The 17,995-nt window shown below is 34.4% G+C and overlaps 3 protein-coding genes and 1 long non-coding RNA gene across 10 annotated transcripts; 1 reads left to right on the plus strand and 3 right to left on the minus strand.

The window, feature by feature from the left end:
• The first annotated feature begins 24 nt into the window (after positions 1-24).
• LOC105434358 (cytochrome P450 6k1-like) lies at positions 25-9,896 on the plus strand. Of its 6 annotated transcripts, none has more exons than XM_011650062.3 (6): positions 25-159; positions 7,709-8,444; positions 8,525-8,749; positions 8,984-9,261; positions 9,340-9,520; positions 9,645-9,896. In XM_011650062.3, the coding sequence occupies exons 2-6, from the start codon at positions 7,808-7,810 to the stop codon at positions 9,806-9,808; spliced, it is 1,485 nt and encodes a 494-aa protein (XP_011648364.2). In that variant the 5' UTR covers positions 25-159; positions 7,709-7,807; the 3' UTR covers positions 9,809-9,896. The 6 variants fall into 6 exon arrangements, with proteins under 6 accessions (XP_011648364.2, XP_088927598.1, XP_011648361.2 ...); XM_089071472.1 differs by having other exon boundaries at positions 29-159; positions 7,724-8,444; XM_011650059.3 differs by lacking the exon at positions 25-159 and adding an exon at positions 700-852.
• On the minus strand, positions 865-5,108 carry LOC148938289 (uncharacterized). Its single transcript, XR_016138075.1, has 3 exons — positions 5,003-5,108; positions 4,759-4,883; positions 865-3,511 (listed from the first exon to the last, which is right to left on the minus strand). It is a non-coding gene; the product is annotated as an uncharacterized LOC148938289 (long non-coding RNA).
• Positions 9,897-9,985: 89 nt separating the features above from the next.
• On the minus strand, positions 9,986-15,105 carry LOC105434360 (uncharacterized). 2 transcript variants are annotated; one of them, XM_011650065.3, is made up of 10 exons: positions 14,213-15,105; positions 13,564-13,842; positions 13,269-13,472; positions 12,648-13,202; positions 12,390-12,565; positions 12,239-12,317; positions 11,858-12,181; positions 11,270-11,775; positions 10,949-11,175; positions 9,986-10,799 (listed from the first exon to the last, which is right to left on the minus strand). In XM_011650065.3, the coding sequence occupies exons 2-10, from the start codon at positions 13,765-13,767 to the stop codon at positions 10,540-10,542; spliced, it is 2,535 nt and encodes an 844-aa protein (XP_011648367.2). In that variant the 5' UTR covers positions 13,768-13,842; positions 14,213-15,105; the 3' UTR covers positions 9,986-10,539. The 2 variants fall into 2 exon arrangements, with proteins under 2 accessions (XP_011648367.2, XP_088927571.1); XM_089071445.1 differs by having other exon boundaries at positions 14,189-15,105.
• Positions 15,106-15,344: 239 nt separating this feature from the next.
• On the minus strand, positions 15,345-17,992 carry Gmppa (GDP-mannose pyrophosphorylase A). The gene is made up of 5 exons (XM_011650069.3): positions 17,253-17,992; positions 16,501-17,077; positions 16,156-16,432; positions 15,822-16,086; positions 15,345-15,749 (listed from the first exon to the last, which is right to left on the minus strand). The coding sequence occupies exons 1-5, from the start codon at positions 17,290-17,292 to the stop codon at positions 15,649-15,651; spliced, it is 1,260 nt and encodes a 419-aa protein (XP_011648371.1). The 5' UTR covers positions 17,293-17,992; the 3' UTR covers positions 15,345-15,648.
• Positions 17,993-17,995: the final 3 nt, after the last annotated feature.

Genomic DNA, 17,995 nt, shown 5'->3' on the forward strand with positions numbered 1-17,995 from the left:
GACCGACGATCCGGCGTGCGACATTCTCGGCCAGACGATGTTCACGCTACTCTCGAACGGCGATGTCCAATAGTCGCTGAAACAAGAAAGATCAACGCGACGGCTTCGCCCGCGGACGCATCTAGGGTTGGAGGTTATAGTTCGGAAGCTTGGTGCTCCGTAAGTACGAGGGCGTCTACGTGCAAACAGCTGTGGCGACCTCATTCTAGACTTCGCACTTTTGCGCTACAGTCGAGTCTTTTAACTCATCGATTAATAAATCGATTGCGCAAACGCAACTTTGCTCTATAAAAGCGACATTTGCGCATTATGCGATTAATCAATCGATGAATTATAAAATTCGTCTTATATCCTGAAATGATGTTATATGTAGGCCGGTATTCATAATCAGTTTTTATATTTAAGATCGTCTTAAGATAAAACATTTTAATCAATGAGATAGCTGTATGAGCTTATTAACTATAAATACCGGCCATAGACTTTTTTTAAATTGTTAAAATAAATTTTAAAAAAATTTACCTCGCAAAGTCAAATGAAATTATATGTTGGAAGATTGCTAATAAAAATGTAGAAAAGAGAAAGAGAAAATTATATAGGAGATCTAGTTTTTCGCGTTAGTTATAAAATAATAATGATTGATAAATATTTGCCAAAAAAACACAAGTATAAAATACTGTCATGCCGTCATCGTCACATCATCGTCAAAGTCCTGTTACCTTATCATGTTACCTTTTTAATGTTAAACCGGTAGTATATCAATCAGCAGTATACGAGATTGAATAGTTTAGTAAGCTTAGATTATTAGTCTGTGCGAGAATGTCAAGAGGAGTAGTTTTCGTTCCGCATTAATCGGTGAGTTGCGTTATGAAATTAAACGATAAATTAACGAGAGATCGATCTAGAATCTACTTTTTTTATTTTAGAACATGTATTATGTGTTAAAAATTAATAATTAAAAAATTATTGAAAATATTATTCTTCATAACATTTTATCATCAAATGTATTATCTGAGATTTGAAATAATTATTGCATCATTTGTCTCGTCGCGTTTTTTATTTTTATTATATTATAAAAATAACATGTGTTTGCCTAGCTTTATCATTGTTTAAAGCCCGATTCCAATGTAGATTTACTTTAATCTCGGTTTAACTTGCCCTTCATCTTTTTCTAATTCTTAGAACTAGAAAGATTAATCTAGATGGAATCGGGGAATAAATTTTTTTTCTCAATCGTCAAATATAGAACAATATGATATTTCGGAATAATCTAAATGAAAAACATTTAGAACAGTATCGTTTTTTTAGTGAACATAAATAATTCAAAATTTCTTACTTTCACTAAAAAGTAATTCAGTAATTAAAACAGTGCTTAAATCTTAAATTCCCAGCAAGCAAAATGCTAGCAATTTGCTGGCAGATTGGCAACAAATTCGATCAGATATTGATTGCAAATCCACAGCCATCTGTGTCCGCATTAGGCTCAGGATTTGTAGATAAAGCCTGCTGACATGCTGTGCCAGCAGATTGGCAAAAATCGAGCAGAACTTGCCCTAACTTCGTTAATTTCCCTGTTGAATGATTACGTCTTGCATTAAACGTATCAAGAGACACTACCCGTGGCTATCATTACGCGAGACTCCGAGGCTTACATTTTCTCAACATATATAAAGATCTAATTATGTGTGGATATCTCAGCAATGGCTAAACCGAATGAGTTCTAACTAGGCTTAATCGATCGATCGAAGCATCGAAATTGTATAATCAAAGTGTCTTTAGTTTTTCTCCGTGTGCTTTATGAATAGAGATATTGTAACGCAAAGTCAAAATAAATAAATTCAAGTTTTAAGAAACGTCCACGTCATCGTCAGACATCTCTCCTTTTCTCTCTTATTATCTGTCCTTTCCTCTCTCACTAACCCAAACTTTTCTAATTTCGACACTAAAAGGCAGCATTCCTATTCTCGAGGCTAAGTTTACACAGAGCGAAGTTGCGTAGAACGCCAGCGAGATATCCATAAAAAAGATAATTTTATTTATTTTACCTTTTGTATCAGGGATTAAATTATGTTTTTGCTGTCATTATTACGCGAGATTTTCTAATTATATAAATTTAAATAAAAAATAAATAAATAATATAATATAATAATAAAATTATAATAATATAATAATATAATAATAATAATAATAGATGATCATTATCTAAATAGACTGGAAGAATTAGAATATACATTTCTTTATGAATTTATATAATGGTATGATATCACACAAATTAAACCACGAAAGGAAGATATTGAATACTATAAAATAGGAAAAAATTATTATCTTAAATGACGGCAACGTCAATATTTGATTAATCATTATAATGTTGATACGCAGCCAGAAATTATTTCTTTTCATTATTAATTATGTTTCAATCATGACGAAAATTGGATAATCTTAAAAATAGATGTGATACTTAAAAAGAATCATTTCACAAAAGTAAATTATATCTTACGAAAGCATTACAATATCACGAAAAATTAAAAGAATTGAAAACGACATTTGAAATTGCTAAACAATTAGTTCAAGAAAATCTAGATGATGAATCGTGAAAACAGCATATATCTCAGGAAGACCCAAAAAATGCAATAGATGTGCAAAACATAGAAGCTGGTAAGGCAATGCAAGATTTTAAAGGTCTTGAAGTTAAAATTAAAGAAATAGATGTATCTAAAATGATAATAAAATCGAATATATATATATATATATAGATCAAAAAAGAGTATTTGATAGAGTCATTGACACCATTGAATCAGATTACGGATAAATCAATATTACGGTTATACGCCGTAAGCGGCGAAGATCAGGTACAGAAAAAAGTTTTTTAATTAAAACTATTAAATGTTGGATAAAACAAAATCTTAATAAAAATACTGCTGTAGCAGCACCTACTGGTATTGCAGCATTTAATATAGACGATTTGACGATTCATAGATTATTCCAATTACCTGTTGAATATGGTTATATTCCTAAATATAAACAATTATCTGATCATGTATTGACTTTACATACATTGACTTACAATGTACATATATCTTATGTTATCTGAAATATATGGCATTATTGATTGACGATGGCTGGTTCGGTCGAAAACATATTCTTTTCTTTGGAGATCTTCTTCAATTATCTCTTGTACAAGAATATTTTGTTTTTGTTCATTTACCGAAGGAAAAAAATCGATAAATATATTGGTGCTTTAGGAACAATTAATTTGTGGACTACATTATTTGAATATGATGAACTGACAATTAATATGCGACAACAAGGAGATGTGGCTTATCGTGAATTGTTATGAGAGTTCGTATTGACTTATTAACAAAATCTGATCACGAGATGCTTGAAAGTAAAAAAATATCTTTTACAAATACTTCCTTTGAATTTAGATTGGATGAATTATGTGATTTTATTAGTAATTTGCCACTCGACACTATTTGTTTACTTCCAACTTGTCATATGTGTGATATTTTGAATACTGCAATGTTAAATTGCATTAATTAAAAAAAATATTATTAATCGCTGAAGATACGATAGATTGTATACCATACATAAAAAAAAGTATTAAAAATATTGTCCAAAAACGATGAAACGATGATTCTAAAACAGCTGAACTTTCAAAATAAATTATTATTAAGATTGGAGCAAAAATAATGATACGGCGTAATTAATGCTAGTTTGGGTCTAATAAATGGTAAAGTGGTTTCAATTGTTCGAGATACTGAATATATAGAAAAAATTAAACTTCTATTACCATCAGGTTTAGAATATTTGATTGACAGAACTAGCGTGAAAATTCAAGTGATGGATAAAGCTTATGTTATAAAGCTTATGTTATAAGAAAACAATTTCCATTATCATTAAGTTATGAAACCGCTATTCATAAAAGCCAAGGATTAAGTTTACAAAATGCTATTATGGATATTGGTAATTCTGTATTTAATACAGGACAAGTTTATATTGCTTTGTCACGAATAACATCGAGAAAGTTTGCATTTAATTAATTATTTAATCGATATCAAAACTATTGATTAAATATTGAAGTTAGTGATGAATAAATTAAAAAGCAATGGCCTAGAGGTGCTAAAGATGCTTATATATTTTTCTTACAAAGAATTACTAAAAAGTAATTATTTAATATAATACATTAACAATATATTCTTTCCATTATGTGATAAGTATGATGAAAAACATTCCACATATGTGTTCAATAGTATATTTAATATTAGTAAAAAAATGTGTGATATCAGAACAAAATTATCTTTTTAAAAAAGGTAAAAAGAATGACGCCAAGTTCAAACGCCCTTTCTTATTTTTGGTTTATGTTATGTATCGAGACTGAGGTTTCAATAAATAAGACCGCGAATTAACTAAAGAATGAATATATATATATATATATATATATATATATATTCATATTTATAATATATATATATATATATATATATATTTGGAAACTGAGGTGTAAGCGACTGAGCGGCTGCCGGGTAACTCAGCTCGAGTCGCGTCGTAAGAAATCAACCATATTCGAAGCAATTCGGAGCAGTCACATGCACACTGCGTGATTATAGAACTATACATAATATAGAACTATACATAAATATTGCGTACTTTCAATATCGAAAACTTTCAATATCGAACTTCCGAGCATCTCGAGACATTACAATTTCCTCCCCTCCTTGTTTATCTTTATTTTACTTGAGCCTTTCCGAACGTCGAATTTACCTTTTCCGGACTTCTAACATTTTCCTCTTCGCAATCACACTCATTTTTTTGTGTGTTGCTGGCATCGTCAAATCGTATAATCTGATCTACGTGATGTTTTCAGATTTTACCGGACGCATCTCCACCTGAAATGTCACAGACGATAATCTCTTTATGATTTTGCTTTTAATTTTTTTTTTTTTATTGCGTACGCTAAAATCGTCTACAAGGACGACGCCTACATTGAAATTAACATTACGATTACCTTTTCTGCCTACTATCTATGCGATTTGCTTCGTGTTTATTTCGGTAAACACGAAGCAAATCGCATAGATAGTAGGCAGAATATCGCTCATGTCAGGTTTAAGTAGATCGAATCGAGTTCTAAGCTCGTGCTTATATACCAAATATGTTGGACTTCGACCAGTCGTGCAATGCTCCGTCGCTCGGTGATCGAATAAAAACAAATCTATCTCATACTCAAGATTTTTACCGCTCTTTAAATGTAATTATAAAACTTTTTAAATCCGAATATGATCGCACTGGCTTCCTTATCAATTGGTGCTCGATGCAGCTCTTTTGCCGGTATTTTGGACGCGTAAACTATTGGTTTCTCCGACTCGTCCGAGTATTTATGTGATTAAATCGCAGATAGGCCGTAGGACGAAGCATCGCAAACTAACGCAATCTCCTCATTCCTATCATAATGAGCCAAAACTTTCGATGACGATCAACTCTGTTTTTATCCATTCAAATGCGACGTCGCATTCTTTTGACCAAGTGAATTTGTTTTCTTTCATACACTCGTATAGTGATTTCAATTTATTGGCTCTATCGGATAAAAATCGTGCATAGTACGTTATTAGGCCTATGAACGATTGCAATTGCTTCGTGTCTTTGGGCCTCGGGGCGTCAACAATAGCTTTAATTTTCGTAAGAGATTTGATGTAATCCCTCTTTATCGATCACAAACCCGAGAATGTCCAAGCGTTCCTTAAAAAAATCACATTTATTTATATTTATTCTTAGCCCACTATCTTCAAGCTGTTTGAAGGCCCTACGAAATGTTTGCAAGTATTCGTCGTCATTTTTGCCGATACAAAAAATATTATCAAGGTACGGAATAACGTTATCAATTCCGGCAAGACATTGCTCGATTTTCCGTTGAAAATCGCCCAGTCCTGAGGCTATTTCCTCAGTCATTTTGGTATATCTGTATAACCCCTTATGTGTAACAATAGTTAAATAATTTCTCGAACTTTCCTCTACCGGGATCTGCATGCGTGCTCCAAATCAATTTGAGAGAATTTTGTACCGCCACTCAGTGCTGCAAAAATCTCATCTATTAATGGAATCGGATGACGATCAATTACTAAGTTCGGATTTAATGTGAGTTTAAAGTTACCACAGATTCTAATTGAGCTATCCTTCTTTCTCTTAGTACCTTCACCGGTACTATCGGCGTTGACCATTCGCTGACGTCAAGGTGCTTTCTCAAGGTGCTTTAGTTTTAAGAACCGATCAATTTCATTCTCTATTTTTTCCGCGCAAGAGATAGTCCTCTTGCCTTGAGTGACACCGGTTTCACGTTTTCTTTCAAAATGATTTTGAGCATGCCTTTATTCCTGGACCTGAACCAAACAACCGTGGAAACTCATTTTTAAAAACGCTTTTATAACGCCGACAAAATCAATTATCTTATTGCAATTGCTTTGATCATTTACTAACTCTTTCTCTAATTTTAAAGGCTACATTCCGAATACAATATATAAAAAAATATTATATTAGAATTTTAATCTAATTAAATAAAAAAATTTTACGATATTGAATTGAAATTATATAAAAAGTCTATTTTACCTTTATTGGTACAAAAGATGTAAAATCAAAAAATTGAAAAATTGATGCCAAATTTCTTATAATATAAAAAAGAATTTATTGTAGTGAAATAAACTTTTAATCATCTTATTAACCATCTTATTAAATAAAGAAAACCTTGCGACCATGAAATCATATTTTAAATGTAAATTTTTAATGTAGAGCGATCTCTTAAGATCAAACTGACGTACAATCTGCCAATCTGCTGACATAGCATATCAGCAGGCTTTATCCTATTTTTGAGATTGCTCACATCGTCAGATATTACAGACTCTATGTACAATTTGTTGCCTTTTTGCCATCAAATATTGATAGCAGGCTTCGCTCAAAATCTGTTTCTCCAGGTTTTGCTATCGGAGTTATTTTATTAACATAATAGATGGAATAGTTTATTTTTTGCTATTTATATAGGAAAAGAAAAGTAAATTATAAACGATGAACATGGACGTATTCAAAAAGGGCGAAGAGATTTGGGGATTCAACTCCCTTTGAATTTAAAAAAAGAAGTTAAAATTAAAATTATGATTTATAAAACCTAATATTTTTTTCATTTAAAAGCAAGAATGAGAAAATTCTAAAATATCCGAAAAAGCAATTCATTAACGTCAAAAAATTGATTTTTTATAACAGAATTGATAAATCTCTTCCTCCAAAAAAAAATTCTAGGTCGATAATAATATGAATTATACATTACAAATTTAAACAAGTAATGTTTCAGATTAAATTAAGTTAAGATTAAATTAATTAATTAAATTTTATTCATAATAACATGATAACATGATAACATGATGATAACATGATGATATCTTTCGAAATTTGTGTGGCAAAATGTGTCGCAAAGTAAGTTTAATAATTTTTTTGTTCGTATTCATGGAATAAAAAAATATCTATCTGAAATAAAATATTATGTAACTACATCCATTTATATTTCAACGATATGATTTCTGTGTAAGCGTATATTTATCGTATATATCTTATCATATATGTAAATGGTTTTTAACTTGTTTATCAATCTAATTTTTTTTTTACTTCCTTCTTTTTATCTTTATACGCTTTTTGTGATATATAAGCAATGCTATTGCAAATAAAATTCTAGTATTCTGAAAAACAGACGCCAAAGGGAACAGATCAGAAATCAAGGATCAAAATATTAATAGGAGTTAGAGAGAGAGAGAGAGAGAGAGGAGATTTGACGATGGATTTCTTGATATGCACGACAGCGCTGATAATATTCCTCAGTCTCTTCTACGTGTACGCGAAGTACAGGCTGTCCTATTGGAGTAGACGTGGAGTGAAAAGTCCTCCGACGCATCTGCTCTTTGGCAATTTCAAGGACTGCTTCATCTTTAAGAAGCCGCCGAGTGAGATATTGCGCGAAATTTACAACAGTGCTAATCCGGATGATCCCTACATCGGCTTCTATATCTTCCACAAACCTATACTGCTCCTGAGGGACCACGATGTGATCAAACAAATAATGAACAAGGACTTCGATGTCTTTCCAAACCGCCGATTCGGTTCGGGTCTCGAGAGAGACTCGGTGAACCTGGATAGTATCCTCTCCATAAAGCAGCCCAGATGGAAATACTTAAGAAACAAATTAACACCGATCTTGACGGGACAAAAGCTGAAGAATATGTTATCACTGATGGTGGAGTGCGGAAAGCCTATGATAGATTTTATCGAAAAATCGCCAATGAACGAAACTGGCCAGAACAAATGTGAAGTAAAGGACATCAGTAGTCGTTATAGCACCGACGTTATAGCTTCTCTTGCGTTCGGCATTGCTATAAATTCATTCGACGAAAAAGAGACAGACTTCTGGAATAATGGTGGGATTTTATTTTTAATTTTATCCTGCGAAATTAGTACGTTGAATTATAAAATTACATTATAATCTACACACTCGCAGGCATGAAGATCTTCAAGGGCTTCAAGCGCAGTATTGTATTCATTATTCTCTTCTTTATTCCCGAATGGGATTTCTTAATTGGGCCGTTCATTAGAGAACCCGCGAATTATTTTCGTCAGGTTTTCTGGGACTCTATGAACACCAGAGAAAGATTGGCATTCAAAAGAGGAGATATGATAGATTATATGTTGGCACTTAAGAATGGAGAACAGGATCCTATTTACAGTAAAGATTACTTGACTTAAATAAAATTTAAACACTAACAATTATTTTACAATAACAATTTTACAATAACAATTATTTATGTAACATATATATATATATATATATATATATATATATATAATGTGATGATATTACTATTAATATCTTAAACTTCAAAATTTATATTGTGTTGAACTTATAAATTATTGAGAGAATTATGAAGAGAAATTTATTAATTAATCATTAATTTCATAGCATTTGAAGGTGATCGTTTATTAGCACATCCAACCAGTTTTTATATCGCTGGACTTGAAGCAACTGCGACCGCAATTGCTTTTGTTTTATATGATTTAGCATGTTATCCAGAACATCAAACCACTTTATACAATGAAATACAGACATACCTATCCGGAAAAGAATTGACCATGGATTTAATAAATGAGATGCCCTTTTTGGACAGCGTTGTAGTCGAATCATTGAGATTACATCCACCTCTACCTGTCACTGACAGAATAGCCTTGAGAGATTACAAGGTGAATTCTTAACGAGACAAATTTCTTCCATAGTTTCATCACTTCTTTGATTATTATATATTCGTCCTTGCTTTCCAGTTGCCAAATACCGGATTGATAATTGAGAAGGACATTCCAGTGTATATTTCTGTAAATGCGTCCAATCAAGATCCTAAATATTTTTCTCATCCGCAAGACTTTGATCCAAGAAGAATAAAAACGGGAGACAAAAAATTTTACGAATCATTGGCATTTGGTATCGGACCTCGATCATGTATTGGTAAGTTATAAAATATTCTTATTTAGATATGTGAGAGAGAAAAAATATACTATATAGATATCATAATTTCTTTTTATATTTTTTATACATATATTAAATACGTGTAACTGTTTTGAAATTTTAGGGCAGAGATTTGCTCTAATAATTATAAAAGTGGCCTTGATTATGATTCTCTCAAATTATATTATGTCTTACGAAACTAAAACTACTTCAAATAACAATCAAGCTATTCATGTGTTCACATATGCGGCTGATGGTCTGCATGTATTATTTAAAAAACGTAATTAATATTCACTCGTCATTTTGTTTTTTAAGTAATATATTTTGTATGCAGTATATACTGCAAAAATAAGTAAACTGTAAATTTAATACATTATATGTCTCTCAATTTTATTATCTGATTTAAATCTCAATAAGAGTTTAAGGAAATGAGGCAGAATGATAAAATATAAAGAATACAAAACATTACCACAAGATTGTATATTTACAAACGTAACAGAATATGAATATATCTCTTTAAATATTATTATATAATTCTTACAGTTGTTAAAATTAATTTATTGTCACACATGTCTTTTATAAGTACGAATAAGAAGTGTGCGATTTCTAATATATTCAGGTAACTATATGCGTTATATAAAACATCCATACACAAATTTTAGAAGAATAGGTATTTATATTTGCTTACCATTTTTTATTTTTTCCTAGGATGTGTATTTAAAAATATTTAATTTGTCATGATGTCTCATTTATATAATTGTATGCAAAACATTACAATAAAATAAGAATTAAATTAAATTAAATCGTACGTGAGTAATGCATGTCAACACACTCTCACTATAAAAATACAATATACTTTCGCATGTTCATGTATTATATATACTTTGTTTTTAAATATATCGTCGTTAATTTGCGAGGTTAACGGCTTTATACTCTTAATATTTAAGAAAAAAGATTCTGAAAGAGATTTTTGAACACTATACGCATAACAAGATTTACAATTAACATTACAACATAACTTAAAGTTTCGTTTCGTGTTTCACTCGTGTTCTGAGTAATTGACTTGGTCGTAGAGCACTGTGAGAATTATTTAGATAACAATTGTTAGATGTAACATTAGACACAGTACTGTTAGGATCAGTGACATCATTTCCTTCGTTATTTTCATATGCGTGACGCCTTTGTAAGATTTCGTCGTAATTATGACCGTGATTAACTTTTGTTTGCATTTGTGCTTCTGAATCTGTCTCATCTTCATTATCAGCGCTATCTACATCGCCTAAAAAATTACTGTCATTAAATTACTGTCATAAAGATCCATAACCGATTAAAATAAATTATAAGTTTTATCATCAATCTTATCAATTGTCAAATTTTTATGACATAGTATAGATTAGCTCAATTGCAATAAATAGAAAATGCACTCACCATCGGAACTATTGGTGGACGGCAAGTAAAAACGAGAAGAGGATATTTTATTATTTCCCGCACGACGTTCTCGTTCTCTCGCGCTGTTAGGATTATATTTAAACTCGCGAGGAAGTGTGTAGCTTCTAGGTAATGAGACTTGACTACCCTCCATGTCACTAATTTCCGCCTCTCCTTCGCCTTCGCCTTTGGAATTTTCTTCGATGCCATTCTGATTCGCATGCAATCTGATAAAATAATTGATAAAATTTTAACAAATTGATTCATTTAAATTCAGTCGTTTTAGTTCGAGTTAAGAGTTACGTTCGAGTGACTTTTTACCTGTGACTAAGATGTCCAGGTGGTGACCAATGAGGATAATGATGCGGAAGACATCGCGGTGCTAGTAATATCTCTGGCGTATCCGCTCGTTCTCGCTGTGGCGCCGCTCTCCACGGATTTGAGAGATGCGAGTTAGGATAGTATGAGGAAGAAGGTGGAGATAAGAGGCAATGCATTTTCACGGGCGGCCAGGACGATAACGCACCGCCGCCATTCTGCTCAGTGAATGACGACGGAGATGTAAATAACGGGGAACTTGGAGATGTATGCAATTTTGTGTTTGGTGGTGGTTGCTGATTAGATGCGGAAGGGGAGGATGAAAAAGAGGATGTAGAAGCGGACGGAGGTGGGAACAGTTTACCTTCCTTGATCTCTTCTTGTATGGCTCGTAGTTCACGCAATTGCTGTTGCTTTTTTTCCTTCAGTTTTTCTCGTATTAATGTTACATTCAACGAGCCACCGATTGCCATATCAGTCTCATCTTTGCGTTCGTTGGGACTATCATTCTGTAACGAAATATTAATTACATAGTCACAAGTCATATGGCAACGAATACAATTAATGAAAAGATTTGTCACAAATATCTACCTGTACTACATTAGAAGATATAGGCTTCTTCCAAAATGGAATCAATTGCCGTGATCCGTTCCCCATATTAAGCCACTGTTTTGAATCGTTTATCGCCGCTACAGAATTGATCACCGTGCCTGTTTGCGATTGCGGTGGTGGCGGTGGTACAAAGCTGGTTGGTTTCTTCTTTTTGCGATTCGGATTTACAACTGTTGGATTCGCGAAACGGCAATTGAATACGCCCGGTATACCGCCGTTGCTTAATTTAACTTTTCTCATACCAATGTTAATATCGACCTTTTTCTCCTCATTATAATCTATTTGTTTCTCTTCTGCATTATCCTGAAAGTTCAACAAATTGTGTAACGATGCCTCCAAGAAGAGAAATCTATCTCATACCTGATTGGATAATGTAGTAAGATTCGAACCAGTCATTCGTCCACCAGCTTCATACCTCAATCTTCTCACGTGAAAAAATCTATAATAAGATAGGAAAACATAAAACAACTATTGATAGTAATAAAATAAAGCTGAACAAAACATTGCTTACCTGTAATAAAGACCCATAAAAAACATGCCACCAAAAAATAAAGCTAATAGAACAAATACTAGAGTAACTGGATGTAGATGATGCTGATGAGGCAAAAGATCAACACGATTAACACCAGCTATCCACACGCCAATAAGTAAACTGTTTTCCAAGAACATTACAGTGTAAAATATCACCTGAAAGAATAGAAACGTAACGATAACACAATGTAGATTGTCTTTCAATGTAGATATATAAACCATTTGATATTTTGCGTACCATTTTTTGACGATGATTCGTCTCGTGTAGATTAACATATGCGAATATATATACAAAGGCAAGAAGAGAAGCGAGGAAACTCTTCCTAAGAAGAGGCAGACGTTCGCTACCGTGGAAGAGTCCATCCGGTGTGAGTAGTAACCATGTTAACATAGATAACCAGTGGAGAGCCATCACGATCAACAGCCATTGTCCACCGTACAGCGAAGCATACGCGACCAGTGCTCCGACACGAGCACTCACTGTCCCCAGACGCCAAAATAATTGCGCTAGCACTCCCAACCATGTTAGCACTAAACGTTCTAGATTACGTAGACGCGCAGCACCCTTGCTGAAACTGGCTACCGCCCAGCATACGCTCCACAGGGAGAGTCCTGCCGACACTAGCGTTAGCTTCGCTAATTTACTACTGTCTTTGCCCTCGCCTTCTTTCGGCTTCTCAGCTTCTATTTCACTACCATCGGTAGCGCCAAATAGGACGTACAGCTGCAAAAGTAGCATTGGAGCGGCCTCACAAAACGCGTGTATCAGCCGTAATACGCACAGCTCTCGCACCTGAAACAATAAAACATATGATAAGACAAAAAATCAGTAGAACATTTTTTCTTTGAAAGTACATACTTCGTGTTTCACATAAGTTAAATTGACTGGGATAAATAACTTGAAATATCTCCATAATACGCCAACTTGCGTAGAGTGGAGTAAAAGAACACAGCCTACAGTCCAATTGCCAATTCTCTTCACTGCATTTATGTGGCAATCGTCTGCGTTATTGTTTGTTAGTTTACCTCTAGCTCCCCAAAGATACCATCGCAAACTAACAATCTATAAAAATAATTATATAGATACAAATAACAAGTATAGAAATAATGATATTTATTTCTATTTAGTGATATTTATTTCTTCAAACACAAACCTGAGAAATCAACAGAGAAGTTGCTACAAAAGTAATGCTTAATGGAAATAATATGGGTGCTATCGCTTGATGGGCAAGAGCATATATCATAGCAAAATCAAAGACAACATCGCAGAAATAGGATGCTAACGAAATAATGTTAAATAATACGTCACACAGGGGTAAAAATTCGTGCTGATGTTGTGATTGATGACACTGGGCCATAATGGGCTTTTATTGCCCATTTGGAATATTTAACAATTTTTTATTTCACTTTTATCACTATCTATTCCCTTCTTCCTGTAAATAAAATATTACACATCTTACTAAATTATATAATAATAATAAAAAAGTAAAAGAGGAAGCACTATATATATAAATCTCTAAAATTTTACAAAATTAATTTACAAAATTAAATTTACAAATTTTTTTCTAAAAAAAATATTGATTTATTTAAAAAATTATAAATTTAAAATACGAAAATACATTTATTTTTATATTATTTTTCATCTTCGCGCTCTTCCTCATTTTAAATTTTATTTGAATTAAATATAATATTCTTCTTCTTTAACTATCTTTCTTTTATAATTAAAAATAAAAGTATTTTTCAATAATTTTAAATATATAAAATTAAAAAAATAGATACTGTTAAAAGCATGATAAAAATCACCAATAGGAATTTTGAGCTGAGACAGCTATAAATAAGTCACGATGTCACAGGCGAACTCATCTGTCCGTTATGCGCCGGGGTCAAACTGAGAAACGTCGCTCCCGCGACGTCGCGAGATTCGCGTTTGCCCTGCGCCGCATTCAAAAATGCACCCACAGCAATTTCACTGACGCGTCGGGACGCGTACGAATGATTTTTAAAGGCCAGCGCAATGAGACGCGCAACAATGTCGGCGGCGCGTATAGCGCAGCGTGGGATCGCGCGCTCGCTCAGCGCATTCCGCGCGTGTCATTGACGAGAGCGGCGATCACAAAAATCACTCTCCCGATCCGGACGCTGCCGCCGCAGTCGCCGCCGTCGCCGCCACTGCCGCTCGCGGGGAAGCTGGATCAGCGGCGTTGGTATGCGCGGAATTCGCCGCAGAGCACACGTTTAGAGAACGCGCGTTTCCACCTGGAGCGCCGCTCCCTCCTCCCGCTGCCGCTACTAAACTGATCTCGGTTGTCGTTTGCCGTTCTCTAAGAATCGTCGTCGTCGTTGTAGCGTTTTGCGCTCGTTCGCGCGCTGCATCTTTCGCAGGGGACCACGTCGAATCCCGGCGCCACGACGAGAGAATGCACATACGACGTCGTCCCACGCATACCGATCTGCCGATCTACCTGTTGATTCAGTGCAATTCAATGCGGCTGTTTCACGCGCACACGCTGCTCGGTGCGCTCGCTCGCTCGTTCGCTTTCCTTCGCTTCTCTTTCTCTTTTTCTCGCTCGCATACAATCGCATCCGTAAACACCTGGCGCCGCCGGTGAGGAACGCGAGAGCGAGCCTCACCTTAGGCGGCCCATACCGAGACTCCTCCATCAGAGATTTTTTCCGGTTATTCTTCCTCCCGCGTATAGCGATCGCCTCGATATGCGAGCGCTAATGCGTATTCGGAGCTTCGTTTTATCGCATAATCCTGTACGATGTCCCGACATGCGCATGTATAATTTTTAATAAAAATAAAAATGAATGAATGAACGAGAAGACTTATTAGTATATATACAAAAATATGGAATATTTTTATATATTTTTTAATATATTTTTATATATTTTTTTATGTGTGTGTGTGTGTGTGTGTGTGTGTGTGTGTGTGTGTGTGTGTGTGTGTGTGTGTGTGTATGTATGTTGTCTTTCATATACAGATGAACATGATATGTACAAGTCTGTATATTGTAAAAATTTTGTGCATTGACATTGCTCCTGTACATAATTATAATCACAATATACAAGGTATATAAAAATTTTATATTATATATTACAAAATTATTAAAAGCTTTATGATCATAATTCAACAAAAATTTTCAAAAATTACGTTGTATATACTTAACGTTTTATCATTTGTGCAAGTCTTTCATAATGAACCATTAATATATAGTCTCGCAATAAATATTAACTAATTAAAGAATAATTTCGTTCTTGTAATTTCGCGTAAGTTCCTTATGTGGTAAAACAATCGAGTTCAGAAGAATTTTCTCTGCAGCTAAGCTCACACTAGTGCCTGAAATAAAGTAAATATAAATAATTATAAACTTACACGCAATTACACATTTCATATTTTTTATCTTCTTACCAAGTATCGTGATGGACGGATTGAGCTTGCCATTAACGTTGAACAATGGCAAATTTTCCATTTTTGCAAATGGCTTATTAGGATTGGGATCGCAAGGGGTTCCCTCGACACGTGCCCATTCGCCTACGCTGGTTCCTGTTCCAATGATGCTTTGTAGAATAAGAGAATGAGCTTGTATGTGTGCATTAGCCAATACGATTGATTCCCTGATTCTCACACCAGGCCCGATGATTGTATTTGGGCCTATACTCACATTTGGACCTAGCTGCAGAGAAAAATTTCATGTTAATAAATGAGCGAGTTTATAAATCACAAGACAATTTGTTCTTAATACCACTGAAGTTGGATGTACAGTAGCCGATGGATGAATATAGACATCTCCTATAATGTTACAGAAATTATTGCTTGTAGAAGCAAGGCGATTTGGTTGCTTTTGCTTGTAAAGAGCCAAGTAATGTCGATTGGCGTATATCGCGGAGCCCGCGGTTTTCACTTGCGACCACCATCTGAGTACAGGCAGAGCGAATAAGCGGCCGGATCCTGCCAAACGCGTCAATATGTCTTGCTCAAACGCAATGTGCGCCGGATCTCTACCATTATAGCATAGTTGCCTGCAGTAACAAAATGTTAAAACATTCATTCTTTTATTATATGCAAAGCATGTCTATGAGAAACTTACATTATATGATCCTGCTGCTGATTAGCATGAAAGACGTCTGCCATCGTTTGAAAAATTTCTGGAGATGCAAGATATATTCCACAGTTAATAAGAGTCGATACAAATGTAGACGGCTTCTCCACATAATGTGCCACCTGACCCTCTTTCCCCAATACCATGCATCCATAGTTTAATGATTGTTGTCGAGTTGCTTCTGTTGCCATGATTGTAAGTAGTGCCTGTTTGCTACTGTGAAACTCCACCATCTCTTGCAGAGGAAAATCGGCACAGACATCTCCGTTCATGACAAAAAAGTATGTTGGGCTGCCCGATCGTATCTGATCACGAAAGTGATACATGCCCCCTGCAGTTCCAAGGGGTGTGAATTCCTGCAGATATCTAATAATTATGCCATAGATATTTGACATCTCCTGTACGAATTGAGTTAGGTCATTTTTGGGATATGCTCCAATTATTAGCACTTCATTAAGACCAGGCACTTTGGTACAAGCTTCAATGTGATGTTGAATCATGGGTAATCCAGCTACTGGAAACAGTGGTTTTGGGATATCCAAGGATAAAGGTCTAAATCTAGTTCCTGCAAAAAAAAAAAAAATAAATGTAATATAACAAACAATGAACCAAACACATTTGAAAAATCTAAGTTTTTAAAGTGTTTGTAATAAAAATCTTATACACATAATCATATGTAATTTTAACACTAAATTAAATAATTCTATAGTTCCCATAATTAAATGGATATTAACACAAACCTTTTAAAGGTCCCCCGATTAAAATAACAGCCTTCAACATGATTGCATGAATGAAATACTTCTTAGTTAAATAATTCTAATCCCAGCAAAAGAAGCAGTGATAGTCACAACGAATCCTCCAAGACGGTGAGAAGAATCAACACTAATTACACCGCGTAGACATATTTGTACACGTGTGGACGTGTCATCGATGACGATATCAGTGACGTACAATTACTGATAAGTCGACTTGACGCCGGAACGAGCGTGACAGAGAAAAAACGACTTTCTTCAACTGCCGGACTAAGTCGATCTTATCATCAGCAGCAGATAATCGGCAACATCTCACATATTAAAAGGGAGTCTGCTGAGATAATTGAGAGGTAGCATAATCCAATGGCGATATCGGAAGACTATATAAAATGCTGACTGCCACTTTAAATCTCGCACTGTCACTTCGTACTTTCATTCCTCGTCTTGGATGTATCCTCATGCAAGGTTTGACTCAACTCCCCCTCAATTTATTCGAATTAAATGGCGATCAGCTGATACGCTAATGATCCCTCGTGAAGTCGCTCTTTTAGTTCCGGTTCCCATTTTTCTCTCTCTCTCTCTCTCTCTCTCTCTCCTTCCTGATTGATGTGGAAACAGTGAATAATTTGGTCGGTCGCACAAAATCAATCTATTTTTAATGCTAGAAATTTATCCCCTTTCGCAGAGGAAATTTTAAAAAATTCAAGTATTCATATATCGTCGTAGCTCGA

The sequence above is a fragment of the Pogonomyrmex barbatus genome, unplaced genomic scaffold, assembly GCF_055798465.1.
Source record: "Pogonomyrmex barbatus isolate J1 unplaced genomic scaffold, ASM5579846v1 scaffold1, whole genome shotgun sequence".
Classification (NCBI taxonomy): domain Eukaryota; kingdom Metazoa; phylum Arthropoda; class Insecta; order Hymenoptera; family Formicidae; genus Pogonomyrmex; species Pogonomyrmex barbatus.